The sequence below is a fragment of the Podarcis erhardii genome (assembly GCF_964252035.2).
Source record: "Podarcis erhardii genome assembly, chromosome: 3".
Classification (NCBI taxonomy): domain Eukaryota; kingdom Metazoa; phylum Chordata; class Lepidosauria; order Squamata; family Lacertidae; genus Podarcis; species Podarcis erhardii.
Genome location: NC_138507.1, coordinates 98,862,786 through 98,883,577, shown reverse-complemented (window position 1 = coordinate 98,883,577; position 20,792 = coordinate 98,862,786). Strand labels below are relative to the sequence as shown.

Sequence of the window (20,792 nt, the reverse complement as noted above, 5' to 3'; positions counted from 1 at the left end):
ATATCTGTGTCCTAGTGTGCAGTGATGGGGACCACGAACGTAAGATGCTGGCTCATACAGAGTCAGACCATTTGTCCATCTAGCTCAGTGCTGTCTATGAGACCAGTGGCATGTCAAGGCTGGACCACAGGCAGCGAGTGGCCTGGAGAGTCAGGACTCCATGACCATCAGTACCTGAGAACAAGCCAGGGGTCTGGGCCAGCAAAAAAGACCACAGAGGCAAGTTGTGACAGAGTCAGGTAGACCTTGTGGTGTGAAAAAGGGTCAGATGAAAAATCAAGTGCTTTATACCCCTTCCTGCCCAGGCCAGCCTGAGAGGATCTGGTGCTGCATGGGGCAAATGGGCAGCAGCTCTTTACACAGCAGCTCTCTGGTGTTGCTAACAGAGGATTTTTTTCGTGCCCTAGCTGAAAGATGCTAAAGACACAACCAAAGGGCTTTCTTTGTGCAGATGCTCCACCACTGAGCCAGGACCATTCCCTCAAAGGCTGCATCTGCTTGCATGAGGTAATTCTTATACTCTGAGGGCCAGGAGTGCCCTGAATTCAGTCTTGCAAAGGTCTTCTTAAAAGGTCAGATTGCCCACCAGTTTATTTTACAATTACAAAGCATACTTTTTTGATTATTTAATTTCTATGCAGTTTAATATATTAAAAAATACCTCTAAGCGGTGTACAAAAAACTGAAGCAACAACAATTAAAACAAAATATTGGGAAAAGACAGTTGTTGTTGTTGTTGTTGTTGTTGTTGTTTATAAATCAATACCAATTCAGTTTCCTCCTAACACACCCTCCCTTTCAGCCTTCGGGTTCTCAGCCAGGGTCCAATCAAACCCTCAACTCACCCATAGAAAGCTCGCGAGAAGTTGTGGAAACTGGATTTTATCCTAGTCTCTCACTCTAGACTTGCTTTTGTTCTCTGCCCCTCACCCTGCCACACCCCTCACCCTGTACACACCCGTCCCAAGCAGCACAGAGACACACTCTACTGCTGTCCCATGGCTCTCAACGCCCTCGCCTTTCCTTTCTCCTGCCTCTGCCTGCCTCCTCCCAAAACACATGGGAGGGTCCAAAAAATCCTGGACAAAGCTTGGCCAGCTAAGGCCCAAAATCTGGAGAGATGAATGGAAAGAACTGGTTCACCAGTTATTCCTCCTCAGTCCAGCAAAGAAGTACTTAAAATTAATTTGGGGCAAAAGGAGGGCCAAGGCTGCTCATCACCCCCCCCCAATCCTTCCACTTCAGACCATAACTCACTGTAGGGTATATTTATTATTATTATTATTATTATTATTAACATTTCTATACCGCACTTTGTCCAAAGATCACAGGGAGGTTCACAATATAAGCAAACAAAATGAGAACACAAAATACAGAATAAAACAAAAGCAAAAGCAAACCAATAGACCCCCTTATTGTGTCCTTAGGCCTCTGAGCCCAAGACAAACCTGTGCTATGGCATCAGAGCTGAAGGAGACAAAAGAGCAAGCTCACCTCCTTGGCCTCCAGCTTTTACCACAAAAGTGCCAGAGTAAAGAGCAGATCAGGGACTAATGCTTCGGAAGAAATCCCAGTTGTGCTACCAGAAGAAATACAATTTTGTAAATACTTCAGAGACTATACCTAAAAAGATTTATTATTTTTTTTTTACAGTGTTGCTCCACTCGAGAATACTCTTAGTCTTTGCTTCCTCTGGAAGCAAGTAAATTAGCCCACAGGGATTTGAATGGAAACCCTGCAGGCTGCGGCATGTATTTATCTATCACTCTCTACAGGCCTTCCCTTCCCTCTGGGTTCCTTGCAGTCAGGGGCTGCCAAGTGCAATAGCTTGGCCTAGCCGTTCTGAATGTGCTCTTCAGTAGGGATGCTTTCATCCAGTGCCAAGGCAAATTCTCACAACACTCAGAGCAATCAAAGAAACAGAAAAGGAAGAAACGTCTTTTAGCAATACTACCCGTTCAAGGATAACATTTTGGGCTACATGAATCCCAGCCAAGTAACAAACAAATACATAACACACGTATACATTCTCCTTTTAGAAGTTTAGCAACCCGAAAAGTAAGGCATCTTTGTGCCACCAATATAATTGGGCGTCATAGCTTTGGAAGGGAGAGCAGAAAAAGTGTAGTATTTATTAAATACAGCAATAATAGCTATATTGCTTGTCTCAGGGAAGCCCATCTGACACTAAATAGTATAGCTCAGACTTAGATATCTAAATGGAAGCATTTGATTTAAATAAATTCCTGTGTCTTGATATTAAAAATCTGCCAAAATATTGTGGGATAAACACTGAATTGACAAAGTGACAGAACTGCTGGCATCATGCCCTGGCTTGTGGGTTTCGTGGAAGTGAATGTCTGATCTAATGCAGGACTATAAGACGGATTCGTGGTCTGATCCAGTATGTTTCAAGATCATTTCCCCCTTTGAATATCCAACCTGATGAAAAGATTTTAAAATAATAATAGTTGGTTGAAATAAAAAGATGGGGTCTCACTCAACTCTGTTTCTCATTTTGTGGGACCTAAATGCTTAAAAGCACGCAGTGTGGGCTGTACTTGATATCTAGAGCCAGGATAGGATTCATTGGTTATGCATGCTGACAGACCAGAAAAAGCAAACTCCAAATCTAAAACGAAGAGCATATTTATCTTCCCACATAAACCAAACAAGACACCCCTTCAGTTGTGAACTGCACTGAAGATTACAAAAGGTATTCTACCTGCATTCAATGGGTAAACATCAATTTGATGAATATAAATACGCCAGCAGATTATCCAATATTTGTCTATCATTACCCAATTTTTATCATTAAAAGCCAGCAATATTTAACACTGCATTTCAAATGAAAGCTCTAAAGTATTAACAACAAATAGCCGGGCACATCTTAGCCCCATCTGATACGATTCAGGAAGGCATTGTTATAGCATATTGCTGCTGCCTATAGACCAAAATAGGTAATACAGGTGTTTTAGACTGGATATTCCATTCATTTGTTCAACAGGTGGCAGTAGCACATTGTAGCAGTGACTTGAATGTCTCCCCATTAATTTAGATTTCTCAAACACTATGCCCACTTCTCACTCATAAACTTATCTTATTTCCTACTCCTTCACCTCCTGTACTGTTCATCTCTTATACAATCTCTACTTCTCACTCCTGGTTCCTCTTCATAGGCTAACTCCAGCCCTAAGTACCGTAATTTTCGCCCTATAGGACGCACTTTTTCCACTCCAAAAATGAAGGGGAAATGTGGGTGCGTCCTATGGGGCGAATACAGGCTTTCGCGCAGAGCTGCCTGCCCTCCCGGGGTCCGCGCAGCTCTGCGCAAACCTCTGGAGCCCGGTGCCAAGCCGCGCTGGGCTCCGGAGGGTTGCGCAGAGCTGCCTGCCTTCCGAACCCTCGGGCGCACTGAAGAGTGTGCCTGGGCTTTGCACAGCTCTCCGCAAGCCTGGGGAGACCGGCGCGGCTCCCTAGGCTTGCGGATAGCAGGCTGTTCTGGGGGCCGGGGTCAGGGGAAGCTCAGGCTTCCCCCGCGCCAGCCCCGTGCCTGGGGGGGAAATAATTTTTTTTTCTTTATCCCCCCCCCAAAAAAACCTAGGTGTGTCCTATAGGGCGGTGCGTCCTATTGGGCGAAAAATACGGTAACTTAGAAATATTGGGCTGGTGCTCTTTGCAGGATTACAACATAAACAAAAGGTAAAGAACAACTAGGGCTGGGTTCATACAGGTAAACAATTAATTTTAAATCAATTAAGCCTGGCCAAAACTAGAATTAGGCAGAAAGCAGCATGTTTGAGGGTGAGGAGGCATCGAGGCATCCATCTGTGTGCAGTATATAACAAACTCACAAATTTAAACTGGGTCAGCTATTGCACACAAAAGAAAACACTTCTTTAAAATGACACCAGAGTTCTATCATATGAGGTCATAATTCAATAAATAACACATGCCGATCTATGTAAATGAGATTTATTCATTATCTACATTAATAAAAACTTTCTTTAGTATCAGCAAGTAGTGCATTGCTACATTTTTTTTGCGAACTTCAACTATTTCATTCCATTATACCTCTGTCACTGAACACTTAATTGCTCAGGTTCAATGTTAAGGTATCTGCAAGCCCATTTTGATCCAATGAGGATGTTACTAATGAGACTTTCTAACACATCAGGAATAATGGATAAACACAATACTCCAATAGCAGGTTTACAACAATCAGTAATCACAATCTTTAGCAGAAACGTGCTCCTGAAAATTGACTCTGCAATGTAATTATTTTAAAGAGCCCAAATGAATCGTGACACACAAAGGCATCTCTTTAAAAAATGGACAACAACTGGAAACTGCTTATGCTGCCAAAGTCCAGTATTCTGATAAAGTTTCTGTTAGTCCACATTGTCATTAAAAAACAAGATAAACCTTGAAGCAGTGGAGTGTGAAAACCAAACTTACATATAATCAGACACTATAACCTTGTAAAATGCTGTCCAGGTGAAAAACCGAAAACTCTCACCCTGAGGAATACCAAAGAACTTGCTATGTATGCACCACATTCTTGAAAAGATTTAGGATATCCTGTAGAGTTATATAAAACAACGAAAGGAAGGACTGTAGACAGGACACTGCTGGCAAGACCAATGAAACTGCCAAGGAACTACAATATGCTTCATCAAATACTGAGCAAGACCAACTGTCAGTGTCAAGGTCTCAAGAGAGAAGAAATCGCATTTGGTATGCCAGAAGCTGGCCAGGTAACAAAGAACTGCACGCAAATGAATGAATATGCCTTTTCCCTTGTAAACTCACATTCCTACAGATACCTAAATTCAGCTGAGTCTCAGATCTTAAATAAGTAATTTCACTTACATGGTGAATATAAATTGCTTGTTAAATTCTGCTGTATCTCCAAAAAGTCAGAGACTGTTTTGCAAAGCAAAATACAGAGAAAGCTCCCCAGTTTCTCATATTAATTTTGAACACAGCTGAATTTTTGGAAAGCATACCTCCAAAGCCCCGTAAAAACAATACTACAAATTCAACACACCTTCACTCTGAAACAAGTAATGTAGAAAAATAATGTGGAAATTCTTTTTCTGATGACAAGGCCACGCACAAGTAACATCCAGGCGACATTACTATAATGCACTGTACAGGAATTGCCAAAACACAATCATTTGCTCAATTGGTGGAAAAAAGAAAGTTGGACGTTGCCAGTATGTGGATAGTTTTAACTCAAATAATGTACAAGCATAGCAAGAGCGAAATATATCATATATATATTAAATTTCTACCCCCGTTTTCTTCTGGAAATTCAAAATAAGTAGCAGCACAAAGGTACAAATAATCTAGGCAATGTCAAACAGCATGATAAAATATCATAATAATGGAATCAGCAAACACAACAGATGATCAGTTCAGTTTCCCCCAAATACTTCTTTAAAGAGCCAAGTTTTCATCAGCTGCTGACATTACGCAGGCCTCTCTAGGGAAGAACATTCTACTACAGCATCAGCACAACCAAAAGGGCCCAGTTCATGAAGAATCCATCTAAGATAAGGTGGCAGTCCTTTAGATGCACTAGATTAGGAGTGATGGAATAGAGGTGGCAAAGAAACACATCCAAAATACTTCCTTTGTTTTTAACACAGTAAAGGAGCTGGGGGGAGAAACAGCAACAATAACTGAAGACACAAAGCTAATTAACGGATGTGTTGCATCCAGAGAAGCCTGGCTGCAAAGTGGGCTGGGGGGGGGGTTGCTTTGCAATTGGGTGGGAGAAAATAACTTTCCCTCAGCTCATGTATCTTCTTCACCCCTGGTCCAGAATTAATTTGTTCATACAAAGATGCCCAGATAGTGTTATTAAACTGATAGCCAATGGAAAAGAAATTTCTCTTATTAGGGGAGTAACGGAAACTTATTTTTAAATAAGTTGTTTCCATGAGATAAAAGCGGGTGCTTTCCATTTTCTAGCCCACAGGCTCCATGGTGGAGATCACTCCTGTAAGGTAGGAGGAAAGGACTGCAGTAGAAGTGTTTTAAATGCAGCCTACAGCAAAGAACTTTGAATTCTGAAACGCTGCAGGTGAGAGCTATATATTCTCCTTCCGGCAATCAGACTTATAATAGATGCACAACAGGGGGAAAGTCAACAATATAGAAGTAGTAATTTGCACTTCAGTCTCCTAACACACTCACAACTTTCCCTCCTACACTAATAGGTATATACAGTACTCTTTTGATCCCAGAACAGTTAAGTGTATGTGGTTAGGTAATCCAAGGAGCACCAGATATTTTAAGGCATTTTTTAAAAAAGGAAAAAATAAGCATTTGTTAATTCTGGGATGACTTGAATTTGCTATTGCTTGGAAGTGCTATATATTTTTGGATGGTCCAAAAATCCAATTCTATTTTTTAAAAAAAGTTACATTAAAAAATATTTTTATGTAAAACATAAAACCTGACACTCATTTTGACCTGATGCTGATTCTGAGATCCCAATCAGCTGGCAACTGGTTCTATAAAAAGTTAAAATGACCCATACCTGCTTCTGGAGCATCGCCACCTGCCAGAGTTCCATTTTCTTGCTGAGCTATCAGGTTTTTCAATATAACTTGTGTGGCCCCCAGTCTTGGCAGTGTAACGTGTGTAAGAAATGGCAAATTGTTTTTCTTGGCAAATGCCTGACTGGTCTCTCTTCTTTTTCTAAGAAAACCACCTTCTGGAAACAATACAATCCACTTCCGATCGCGGCTCCTATAATGTTTTTCTAGATGTTCTTGGAGAAGCAAAAGCTGTTGGTCACGATAAGCTTTCCCCTAAAATGCAAATGATAAATAGGGACACTTAAGTACAACTTTCTAATAAAGTTTATTTTCATAATGCTATTGTTTACTTAAAAGAAATAATAATCCCAAAACAAATTATCTCACTTGGCTTTAGAGTTTAGAGTTGGGAGAGAATTCCTATCCACCCCTATTTCCATGTAAATACTCATGTCACATACTATCAGAAAGATAATGTGATCCCCTCCACATAGTCTGTGACATCCTTCCCCAATGAGATACCTTCCAGATATTTTGGACATCCAGAAGACACCAGGTTGGAGAAGCCTGGTCTAGAGCCCTCAGGCTGCCCAACTCACAACTGCAGGGTTATTTCTTCATTGAAATCCGAACATATAGAGAAACATGATATAGCGTTGATGAAGTTTTAAAAAATATATATATTTATAGTTTTCATTTATATACATTTCAATAGTTTAACATTAGTTCTAACATTTCAAATCTCGACTTCCTTCCTCCTCTTCCTTAAATTTATTTTATCATTTCCTGCATATTTTAAATTAACTTATTCTTTTATTCATCTATTTTAAAAGAATATATAAATTGCAGGTTATTACAATAATCCCGCCAATGTCTTTTATCTGTTTATAATTTGTTAGTTAGATGTTCAATAAACCATTTCCATTCTTTTATTTTTTTAAAATGTCATCTTGATTTCTTATTCTTCTGATAAGTTTCACAATTTCTGCGTAATCCCTAAGTTTTTGCATCCATTCATCTCTCATCAGGACTTCATTGATGGAAGTTTGTTTATTCATATCACATCTCAGAGGATGATGATGGGGTCAATGCTAGCCATTTCTTACAGACATGTATCCTACAAGCAACACAACCTTTTACTTCATACTTCCCTCTTCACCAGCTATACAACACTCCCAGATCCACCAATTCTAGTCAAATGGCTAGATCAAGCAGCTGAATTTTACTGACCTGTAGCTTATGTCAGTCAAAAGGTCCTATCAGTAATACCCCCACCAAATTAGGTGCAATTAGGCTTGAAAGAATATTGTACCTGAGGAGGAAACGCGAGGCTTATGCCTGCTCACACCATGCCTAAATAGCCCCCGAGACTCTATAGCATAGATAGGAAACCTGTGACCCTCTACATGTCATTGGACCCCAACCCACATTATCCCTGATAACTAGCCATGCTGACTGGGGCGGTTGGGAATTGAGTCTACTATGTGGAGGGTCACAGGTTTCCCACATCTGCTCTACAGAAAGTATTGACTAGTTTCCAGGAATGAAGAGGCAGGCTCAATTGCCCTGAAGACATTTCTTTACATTCCATTTCAACTACTATATATTTAGGTATTGCCATATGTTTCCTGCATTCTCTCTTCTCTCCTCCCCAGTTCTCTTTTAGCTACCTGAAGAATTTTGGGGAACAAGTAGGATAAAAGTACTCCTAAATAATATATTATCTTTGAAACATTAATTTGGGGATAAACAGTTGGTTTTGTGCCAAGGTACACTGTGGAAATGTTTTTATACACTATGACTACCTAGCATAGTCGATGAAATGGGTGACCACTTTGAAAGCAGATGATGCTACTGATACAGTTTATAAAAACAAAACAAACAAACAAACAAACAAACATCCATTACCTGTCTTATAAAGAAGTCTCCATGAATTAGAGATACAATTCCAAAGTTTGTATATTTAAAAATATAATCCATCAGCCACATCATCTTACGAACAACCTGGGGAAGTTCAGACAAGAAAATGTCAGTGAACTCCAAAGTAACACAACAAATAAACAAGCCAATGTACAAAGTAAAACATGGTAACCCTTCAGAACACATTAGCTAGCAGAAAACCATTTTCCTTACTAAGAAGTATGAATATAAATGCCATCGGGAATATCTTTGTGCAGATGTAACCACTAAAAGAGTATTACCTTTCAACAAAGTCTTATTTGCAAAAACATAATCTCCCAGAATTCTACTCCCACTCAATCCAGCATCTTCACAGTTTTCATTTTACAGAGGGGAAAAATACAGATTTGATATCTATTTGTTAAACATCTTGGGTAAATCATTTGATTCTTGGGAAAAAAATCAGTCACTTCCAATTAATCTGTATTAACAAGCTTTTACAATGACTTTCATATGCACTTTTAAAAAATTAGTTTAAATAGTCCTTACTTTCAACTGAATACATTCCTCGAATTGGTTTGATTGAACAGATGGGCTTGCTTTCTTGCAAGGGAGAGCAAGAGAATATAAAGGAAAAATCTAAGATGGGCTTCTCATGATAAGCTATACAAGAACAGCACCTATTCAATGAATTATCTATTGTCATCTTTATATTGTTCTGTTTCAGAAGGAGAATATCTACACTATTTAATTTTAAAAGACCTGTGCAGGTGTACAATGAGGTAAGGGAGTTTTGAAATATGAAGACACTGGCAGAAAATAATATAATTTTTCCTACCATTATATTTCCTTAAACAGTGTTATGTATACATTCCGTCCACCATACTTTGAACATTACAAATTTGCTACACAGAAAGCACGGTCAAGAGAAGAAAAGCCATGAAGACCATGTAAGTTGTATGTGTTAATCACATTCACCTATTTGTCTGCACATGTTAAGTGTGGGGAAGTGTAGGGAACACCAGCTTCTCAACATAAAAATATGCAATGAAAACAGATGCATTCAAGGAACTTTTCACACTTCTTCCTATATGAAGATACTTTTTATGTAGGCAGTTTCTATCTAGGAAATTTGTAGTGTTTACATAGTTCTCAGACTGTAAACCTTCTGGATAGAAAATTCAGGTTCCCCCTTAATCCAGTTACCCAACAAACATCCAACCATTCAGTCTCAAATTAATCTGGAATGCTGGCAATCAGAGAAAACAATATTGGGCAAGATCTATATTCTGGAACCTTTTCATACCAAGGACACATCTTTCATTCAAATATACACTTAATGGGACACTATATATCTGTAAGGTATATATCTGTAAGGTGTTAGTGTTGCTGCTGTGACCCACTTTATGTCAAGTTGCAAAGCACAAGGGGGCCCCAAACTAACAGCCAAAGACCAGTGGGCCAGAGAAACAAAAGTCCTAACCCTATATGCTTTATTGGCATTGAGCGAATGGCTAGTATTTAATCAAGGAATAGGTTGTTTAAACTTTGCCATACCAGTATATTATATTAGTTATATTAATAACTACAGATGGGCGAATTGACCCATTATAATTCAGAATCAGGCAGCTAGGTTGCCAGTCCAGGGTTATAAACTCAGGCAAACTCTTTCCTGTGTCAGTTACAGATAGGTAGCCGTGTTGGTCTGCAATCTTCTGAAGCATCTCTGAATTTTTGCATGTGCACGTCACCAAAGCAGATCTTGGAAACAAAAGTGTGAATTTGGCATTCTTTTTCCAAACCCACGAATCACAAGGTATCCTTCTCATGTGGGCTTCGTTTACAATAATGAGTAGATCAACAGGGAACCACAGGCAGAGACAGCAGCTATGGAACAAGCCAAACAAGCAGAAGCAGTGACAATGCCCATTCCTATTTGTTGCAAGACTCAGTATGCTGCTGTCGTCAATGTGGAGACTGCTTCTGCCAGCTGTTGTTCCCAATTCCAGAAGTGTATTTATTTCTTGGGGGGGGGGGGACAGTTAACTGCAGAGGTGCTAGACTCCTTCACTTATTTTTATTATTTAAAATAGTAACAATGACAAAGTTTGTATTCTCATCCAATGTATTATTTATTTTAAAAAACTCTAAAAGTGCCTAATTAAGCAACTTTAAGACAGAAATAACCAATTTTTGCTTCATTATTAGAAGTTTGTTTGGTTTTTGTTATACTTCCTTTCCTGCCTTTTTGTACTTAAAATAATATAAAATCAGGAAATATAAACATCATGTTTCAGCAATTATAAAAAATAATAAACACTGTTTCTGTAGATAACCAGCTTTACTTTATTGTGCATTAAACTAACATGATGGTTAACTGTGGGTTTTCATGCTTGTTTTGAAAAATAGTTCATTATTGACTTCAATGAGGACTTCTTCAAAAATGGCTCTTTGATAAAGGTTTGGCCCTTTCTTCTTCTCATCTTCCTGCTCCACGTCTGCTGCTTCTGCTGTTGCTGTATGATACATGTGCTGGGAAGCCCCAACTGAGTTTTTAAGGGTCCACTGGCTGCATCTTTGGTATCTGTGACTGGTTCAAATATGAACATTCTCTGCTGGCAGATTATTTATGCTGCCTGTTACAATCCTTCCAGCTGTGCAGAACAGACTCTCAGAGTGGATACTGGTGGGAGGGCTAGCAAGGGAGCCCAAAGAAACAGTGTGTGCTGAGTGCTACAAATGCCACTTGTGTTCCCGATAAAGCATATAGGTCCTTAGGGCTTTGTTAAATTCTGGCACACCCTCCCCATCGCAAGTTCCTGCCTTGTCGCTGCTGCAGCTTCATGTCTGGTATAAGGTGAAGAATCATTTTCATTTATGAGTCCCAGACAATCCACCTGGGACTTCTGGAAGACGAACGAGGGATCAGTCTCAGTGTCTCTGGATGTTGCTGAGATTTGTTCCATAACCTTTAAAAAATTGCTACTCAGTGCATCAGATACCATATGCTGTACCTTACAAACACCTAGTGCGTTTCAAGACAAGCCATCACAGTTTCTCCCACCAGATACTCATTCATCCTACCTAACTTATTTTAAACAGGACCTTCCTCCCTAAATAGTTAACGAATTTTGGGGTAAGGTAACCAGCAGTCCACCAGATAATCTCCCCCTGAACTGCCTTGATATGCCTATTGGTCAGAAGGCTGCTTGTGAGAAAGGTCCTTTATTATTCCTATTGCCTTGGAATGAAGTGAAAGTTGTAAAAAACAACAACCCACCATTGATTTGGGTTGTTTGCAGAGGTACAATACTACTGCAGCTTGCTGTTCCAACCTGCAAGGACATCCTACACTAGGCAGCACAGTGCTAAGTTGTTGTGGTGGTCTCAATCTTTCAGTCTTGTTTGTGAAGATAGAGTTTGCTTGAATTAATCACTAATAATCCTTGGAGTTTTATGTGTGATTTGCCCTTCAAAACCATGTTTTAACAGTGAGGTATGTTGGATCCTACCATCATACTGTATCTTCATAATGTTTGTTGCACTGTCTGCTTTGAAATCCAGGCTGGGGAATCAGGACTCAACTGAATGACTGCTGTCAGTTTGCATGCAACACTGACTGCAGCATGTACACAGCCAAATCCAGATATGTTTGGAACCACCTGCTGTCTCACCAGACTGCCCATATCTGCAACTGTGAACCAATGAGTAGTAACAAGACATGTAGTCTTGTACTCATTAGCTATTGCAAATATCTATGGTGAGATGTACGGTCCCACCAATGCCATCTTCAAAGTTTGTACTGGGAGCATCTTGTAACAGCAGCTGAAAGTGCAAAAACTGCTGTTTGAAAAGTAGTTCCTTCTAGACGACTTCTCTTGAGGGACACAGTGATGGATAAATGCTCCAAAATACAGCTTATCAAGAAGGGATAATGGTTCCCTCCCATGGTGATTAACTCTACAAGCCACATAGACCACAGAACTGTAGGGTTGGAAGGGACCACGAGGTTCATCTCATCTAACCCCTTGAAATTATTGAGTTCCACTGTCCTGGGGTCATTAGGCTACCAGATTTGCTTCCTAGCTAGCATTTGATGCAGACTGAACTGAATTCCACATGCTACAATTTTGTGTGGAGATGGGTGTTGGGGAGGACAACAGGCAGGAATTTATGCACATACTGCAAAAGCCTGAACACACAGAGAATGCATTGCCTTTCTCATCTCCTTTCACAGTGCCACCCAGAAGCTGAGTCAAGTCGTACTTTACTTACAAAAAAGAAAAAAGAAACTTTATATTTGATACTGGGTGGGGGTGGGGATCAGTAGTAACTAGCTGGAGGACAAAAGAATGCCCAACCACGAGCAAGAAAGAAATGGTGCAAATCAACATGTCTGATTCTCCAAAGTGATTGATGGTTGTATAGTTTCTGATCCAAACTTTTAAACTGCTTTGCTACACTTTGTCAAAAGAACCAAAGTGGTAAAAGGAAAATTTCTCTGAACATGTACAACATGAGATATTTTCATCTCCTTCGGTAACTAAAGGGTTACAATAGGCAACATCTGAGCTTGCTAAAAGATGGAGTTCCACGCAGATGACAGAGGCACAGAAAAGAGAGTTTAGCTTGTAATAAATTTCACTGGCTCCAAGTCAGGGTTCATTATGCAAACAGGAATTATAAACCTGCTAAGTTTACCATTTGAACGGACTAATTAAGAATTCTGGTTTTCTCACAATTACATGCACGCACACAAACTACTGGAAGCAATTTCATTTTTGGACTGATGTTCAGAACAATTTATTTCAACCCACATTCATTTGATTGAAAAAACAAACAAACAGATGGATGGATGCCATGTATTCACTTTTATAGCCTTGCACTAACTAGAAATAAAACACTAAATCAAATGCTTCCCATTTCAACCATCTTGGAGTAAAGACCATAAATATTTCTAAACAAATATTGTCTGCAGGCCATATCCCATTTTCAGAACTGATGATAATGGGAAATGCAGAATTCCCATTTTATCACCTGAACATAGCAGTCAAGGTTTATGAGCATTTTATCATGAAAGACTAATGCAGTGCAGTGCATTTTTATTCAGCAAGCATTGTCTACAGTACATGAAGGAAAAATTAAAAGGATGTTTGCTATCCTTGAATGCCCCCTGCTTTGGTTTCCATTCCTGGGTAACATTCATTGTGCAATTTCAACTCCTTTCCTCTCCAGAAGCGGACACAGAGAAGCATCTCTTACTTTGTGCCTTTCCTCAGTCACTTAGTTTGATCTGCTTTCCTGGGCCACTTGGATTGCTAAATGATTCCTGCCCTGCAAACAACTCTGGTGTCTGTATGCCCTGCTTCTATAGCACAGCCATCTGGAGGATCTGGGCCACTCTGCAGGGGAAGGAGGGCAGCTAGATCCATTAAATGGATGTGAATTTGAGTCTCAGGGCTAGGTACCAGACTTGGCAGTGGTCCCCAGTGCTATGATTCAGAGCATATTCTCAATATGGCCTACCCAGTATGAAACAGCGGTGAATACAAAAATAGCATACCGTGCCTTTGTCCTGAAGGCACATCATTAGGGTGCAAATGTCTCCTGTTGCTTGATGGTTCACCAACATCACAGCTTCATCTTCTGAGATGGTTTTAATATCATCTCCCCATTCTATGACTATTTTGAAAAAAAAGGGAAAGGAAAAACTTATTTAAAACCACATATTTTTAAAAGTTAAAAATTCTTTAAAAATGTCATTACAAGCAAAGTTAAACTGGTGTGTGTGTGTGTGTGTGTGTGTGTGTATGAGTTAAGCAAAATTATTTTCTTCAGCATAATAGAAAGTCAATTTCATTCAAAAGGCATTCTAGCAGACCACATTAATCTATAAACTTAGAAGAACAAACATAAAGAACCCAAAAATCTGCAGCAGTAAGATAAAACTGAATTGCAGTTCCCGAATTAAACATCAGAAAGAACACATTCACTAATCAATACATTGGTAATTAAGTAAGGATGACAATATTGGTTACAGAGCATACTATCTTTAAGGGGGGGGGGAATCGTCATGAAATTGACACAGGCACTTTAAATGTGTCAATTCAAAAACAGGAATCTGTATTCTGACACCTGAAGATTTTAAATGCACTAGATAGCAGAAAGGATATCAGACATTGCCTGGTGTTGCACGAGGAGAACAAATCAGTGACCCTAGGCCTTGTAGGCGCTCCTCTTTTCCTCTAAAGTGGACTAGTTCAGAAGCTTTTCACTTCTGTTTCTACTTGTTAATGTAAAGTATGTTTGGTTTAAAACAAGCCAACTTCAAACCATGGATTATGAAGCGAATTTGTTCAAACAAACTGTGGTTAATGTTAACCATAGTTTAAGGCAGAGGTGGGGAAACAATGATTCTCCAGATGTTGTTGGCCTCCAACTCACATCACTCCAGCCAGTGTGGCCAAGGGACAGAAGTGATGGAAGTTATAGTCTTGCAACATCTGGAAGGCCATAAGTTTCCCAGTCTTGGTTTAAGAGTCTGGATGCCGTGTTGGATGTGGTTAATGGAAACCAGCAGCTCACTGCAGTCATGCCAGAGAAGCAAAGGGCAGCAGATAAAAGGTCCCCCCACCCAAGGAACTATTAATGCAGGCAGAGGGAAAAAAACTTTCGATAGTATAATTCCCACACTTCTTGGGGACAAGACAGCAGTAGCATCACAATTTATCAGCTACATCTAATGCACAGTCTGTGCTCACTCTTGGAAAGGTGGGACCCCACCATTGTTTTCCATTCTTTTGTAATCACAATGATCAATTTAGTATTAAAGTACTGTAAACAAACAAACAAAATACAGTAAGCCCACAACTTACGCTCCTTTAACTTGTGCACATTCCGCATTATGAGCTTGGCAAAAAATAATAAATTTAAATAAGGGGGTGGGGTAGAAAGGGGACAGGCATCCGTGAAAAAAAGACTTTGACAATCTCACCCGCCACTGAACTCAATGTGTTTTGAGCATACGTGAATTTGGTTTTAGGCACTATTCCCAGAATGCAACCCCTGCAAAGGTTATGGGTAGTGATATGAGGTGAGAAAATTATCTAGAGAAAATTCTCAAGAATGAGAATATTCTCGAGAATATTCTCTGCTGGAAAATTCTCTGGAGAATATTTTCCACAAACTGTAAATTCTAATGTAAGAACCAGTTGCACAACCCACATTTTAAAAAATCTAGTAAATAATAAGTCAAGCTATGATATTGCCAGTGTAAGTAATGGATAATTATTTTTTTGATCCAGTTACATTACTGGGCATTGTGTCATTCACCATTGGCAGTTCTGAAATGTGAGCTACAGAAAACATTTTTTATTTTTAGTTTTAAAAATGCTATTCATTTAATTTGATGAACACTTGAATTTGTATGTATTTCAACTATATGTAATAGCATTTTTTTTTTTATTTTGGTGTGACCTTATTCTTAGCGATTCTATACCCTTGGCCATACAGTATGATTTTTTTTACACAAAGTAGCTTTAATGCTTTATACACTCAAAGTAACAGCATGTGAGGTGGCCTTGATTTAAACAGCTGGTGTTTCTATATTTTTATTTAGTGCCAGTAACTGGTTTTTGCAGCGCCATTCAATGGTACAAGGTGCCATTTACCAGAGAATGACATACTGAAATGTATTATCATATAATGATAATATATTTAATGTTAATGGCTTCTTTTTTATATGTATGTATATAGTTTTGTTTATCAAGCTGTGTTTTAGTCACCAAAACAGTTATTAAGTGCTAGAGCTATTAGAAGCACAAGATAGCCTATTACAGTTTTTGGTTGCTGTAATAGGCTATCTTGAACAAGTTTACCCATGAATAAACATGTATATTAACTAATTATATCATTTTCAATGCATTAAAATGAAAATTCTCCTATTTTAAATGAAAATTCTCTAATATTCTCATTAATCGAGAATATTCTCCAAAAGATTATTCTTGAGAATTTAGCATCACTAGTTGTGGGTTTATGGTACTGTAATAAGTTCTGCATATATTTGCCCTTGAAACTAGCCTGAAAAGCATAGATGGTCCAGAATGCTGTGGCAGATGAACATGTTTAAGCAATATTGCAAAACACCTGAGAACACTTCATAACCTGGGAACTTGGCGAGCACCTCTATCTGCCTATTGTCATCATTATCAAAGGACCTGATTAAGTGAAGTAAAGGAATGTGGTGTTTGGAGCAAGGCCCCCAGTGGTGACTCAGGGCTGTGGAATGACCTCCAACAGAAATCCTGATTGTATACTTCCCTTTCGGCTTTCTGTCAGTTATGTAAAGCTCATTTATTTAGGAAAGCTTGGGGGCATGAGGAATTGATGGCTTTTTAAAAAAGTCACTCCTGAGTTTTACTCTGTAGGAAAGCTTGGACTACTTTTCAGCTGCACTGCTTTTTCTGCGTTTATAGATATGATGTTCCCCATAAATGTTGATTGTTGGTTGCCTTAAGCAGTTCTAGAAAGGTGGGCTTAAAAACAGTAGTTTAACAAACAAACCAAAAACAAGTACCAGAAGGTTGCTGTGTGTGTTGCAGCAAAAGCCAGAGACACTATTGTGGCACCTTAAAAGCCAAGACATTGATGGCAGGCCAGGCCAGGGGTTCTCAAACCACTTGGTCTATCCTCAAGCCACTTGGGATGCTTACTGATGCCCACCAGATAGAAAACGGGAGATAAAGGGGAGAAGCCAGTCGCAAAACAGTGGCAGGTGGAGGCAGAGCTTGGCATAATCAGCTGGCAATTACTGTCACCACTTTCTACCAATAGCTAATCCATATTTGATTACTGCTAAATTCTTTGCTGCGGCATTTGCCTCGTGGCAAGCTATTCCACAGCTTAGCTTTCCTTAACAGGTTCTTCCTTTTATGGAATCAACCCAAAGATTATGGCATGGCTCGCAGGCTATGGCACTGAGGCCCAGTTAAAAGTGGCCCGTGGCCAGTGGAGAGTCCTGGCCCACTGTCTGATAAAAGTGGGTTACGTTTTGTGGACTAGAATCCACTCCACCAGATCCAAACCTATTGCTGGCAATAAGGCCCTAAGCAACAGGACAGAATCAATAGTGCTTGTGACCTGTACAGAAACGAATGAATTATATTTAATCTGGCTGGGTTTAAAGTTTGCCATGGCTCTGTGGTCAAAACCCTCCCTTCCACAATGTCATGCTCGCAAGCGACCCTTTAGCCTTCAGACCGCTGGAGCAAGGAAAACAAACATAGTTTGGGAGGTGGTTTTGTGCTTCTTTCCATGCATAAAGGCTTAAAAAACAAACAAACCTCTCAATCTATCAATCACCAGGAGTGCAGCAACTAAACAAGAACATTGATGTGCTCCCCTGTGAAATGGCCAAGGAGCATCCAGAGGTAAACTGTTTAAAGGGCTACTGAACAAGAACAAGCACTTCCATTACAAATTGTTCCTATTGCCGGACATTTGAGGACATTTGAAGACTGCACCTACAATCAAGCAATAAATTACAGTACACCAAAGAGAGAGAGGGAGGGAGGGAGGGAGGGAGGGAGGGAGTAATGTCTACTGCATGGCAAAGTATTTCAGTTTCTGTTTATTTGTAACCATGGACCAGAGGGCAGGCAACTATAGCTCTGAGTTTAGGTGATTCACAACAGAGTTGCAATATAAACAGATCCATGAACCAAAAAAGCGAAATGAGAACATATTCAGATATTAATGATTTAAAATACACATAGGCAAAGTGAGGAAGGCCGCTCTCATTCCTTGCCAGGTGCAATAATGCTGCTTCTACCTTCCTCTCCCTCCTGCAATTTCTTGGTTATTACTTGCACTCAAAGTGGAGAGCTAAACTTGAAGAGAGGACCGGAGGTCCATTATTAGATTTCCCATGGTTCTCACCCCCCAAACCCCTCCCCCAAAGCAGCAGGGAGGCTGGCAGGGAGGCTAGCTCAAAACATTTTGTCACCTGAGGCAAACCACAAAATGGTGTTTCCTTCCACCAGGGAAGAAGGGATCTACATCAGGAACAAGGATTGGGAGGAGACCAGCACTGCTTCCTATTTGCGCAGAGGCCGCTGTAGAGGCAGCATGAGGGATGCTGGCCTCCACTGCTGCCAAGTCAGGCAGGTGATACGTTCCTTAGAGACCAGATCTTCTGCCCCTGTGGATGCTGCCACCTGAGGCGGTTGCCTCACGTTGCCTCATGGGTGGGCCAGCCCTGGAGTGGGGAAATGGAGCTGCAGGATAGCAACTTTTAAAATTATTCCCCCTGCATATACCTACGGGCTCCCTCTCATCTCATTACAGCTCAGCTGGTTAGAGTGCGGTGCTGTTAATGCAAAGGCTGCAGGTTCGATCCCCGTATGGGACAGCTGCATATTCCTGCATTGCAGGGGGCTGGACTAGATGATCCTCAGGGTCCCTTCCAACTCTACAATTTTATGATTCTAGGATCAGTAGTGTAAATAGCAATGGGGGCATTCAATCCCCCTTCCTACGTGCAGCAACCCTGGAACAATTGCCTCATTTGAAAACTAATCTTTCTAAAGTTCTGTCGAAAATCAGTTATTCACTCAACTCATTTGTAACTCTCTGCTCCAGGTAGGGCAAACTCCAGCCTTTATCAGTAACTATTTCTGAAACCTCCCTCTGTGTATCATGTTATAAATGTTAATGGTTCTGCCTTGGGCAATTTTTGTGCTATTTCTGCCTAGTTTGACTTTCTTCCTCCCACCAACCTTCAAGCTCCATAAGTCAAAGTCCTCCTATTTTATTACAAATGTAGGCTGAGAGTTTGAGGAATGCCTTTCATTCCTATCTGCCTTGAAATGTATGACATCTCTAGTCTCTTCTCTGTTGCAGAGAGGAAATAAGAACACAGCTTGCAGCCAGCTTCCACAATGCTCCCTTGCTCTTGAGTCTGATTCACTGTGCACACAGAAAAATAAGCTCCCAAGAGGAACCTCGCTTAACCATGTGTTTCAACAAATAATTTATTCAATTAAATGTGCTCTTATTCATCGGTTTAAATTTCTCCTGCTTTGTCCTGAGAAATGAATTACACTGTGCAGCAAGCAAATGTTTATAATCCTTTTTTAAAAAAGAGAGGCCCAGTAGTTTGAACATGCTATGGAGGCAGGAGTTCATATCCAACTGCAATGAACAGTTAAAAAAAAAAAAAAACAACTAGCTACCCAACAACCCTGATTGCTCAGTGGAAGTCACAACATGTTTAAAACCAAAGCATGAAAGTAAAATATAATGTTACAATTCTTTGTATGAACAACAAAGACTTTCGTGGGACCTTAAAGGCTAATGGTTATATTACTTATTCAGCATATAATTAGAAGTATGTAAAATATATTGACTTTTAAAAGGATTTATGTTTGAGTAATGGAGCAGCTTAATGCATGCTACCTATTACAGCGCACATAATACAAACTGACCCAGTTTGCACTCCACATTAAACTAGAATTTATATACTGCTTGAATGTAAAAAAGCCTCAAAGCAGTTAGCTAATGGTTTACTATGTATGCACCTATCTGGCCTGTTTGTCTTCTCTTCATATTCAATTTAAAACAAAATACAAAAAACCCAAAAAAACCCTATCTGAACCAGAGATTGTGGTTTTGTTTCGTTTTTGGATTACTGATTGTCATTTATTAGAACAAACTTTGGCTAGAAATCATGATTCGTTGGAAGCAGAATAATTATGATCCCTTGGTGTGGACATCAAAGGGATTGTGACTTGTTTTCTACCAGTGCCCAGCTAACATGAACGGGGAGGAGCAAAATAATGGTAAGTCATTGTTTACGTTTGTCACTGTGATGGAGATACACTAAATGAGAACATAATGAAAATACAGAACACAAAATAAAAACCCGAACCAGATCTTTCACAACTTCTCCAAGAAGTCCACATTTGTATGACACAACCAAAGGAATTGAGAAGATTTCCTTAATTCAAGTGGACTTTGCCTCCCTGGACTTGCTCTACATGTGATCTGAGAGCTGCATTGCAAAATTTGGAGAAGGTGAAAACTAAAGGAGAATTATGTTCCAATTCATGCATTAGTGAGGGCGATGTGAATTATATCAGTTCACTTATAAACAAAGACCAAGCAAAATTCTATTCTATCCCAAGATTTATATTTTAATAATAATAATAATAATAATAATAATAATAATAATAATAATAATAATAATTTATTTATACCCCACCCTCCCCGGCCAAGACCGGGCTCAGGACTGCTAACACTGAATATAAATACAGTAAAAACAGTAAAAAACAGCAATAGTTGATT

At 39.7% G+C, this 20,792-nt stretch overlaps 1 protein-coding gene across 3 annotated transcripts in view; it reads right to left on the bottom strand.

Annotated features, from left to right (window-relative positions):
• LPGAT1 (lysophosphatidylglycerol acyltransferase 1) overlaps positions 1-20,792 on the bottom strand; it is a 51,587-nt gene that overhangs the window by 9,850 nt on the left and 20,945 nt on the right. For all 3 annotated transcript variants that reach the window (XM_081854944.1, XM_081854942.1, XM_081854943.1), the window contains 3 exons: positions 14,014-14,132; positions 8,460-8,555; positions 6,551-6,824 (listed from right to left, as the gene is read on the bottom strand). In XM_081854944.1, coding sequence (XP_081711070.1) covers positions 6,551-6,824; positions 8,460-8,555; positions 14,014-14,132 — 489 coding nt within the window. The remainder of the gene's footprint in view (positions 1-6,550; positions 6,825-8,459; positions 8,556-14,013; positions 14,133-20,792) is intronic.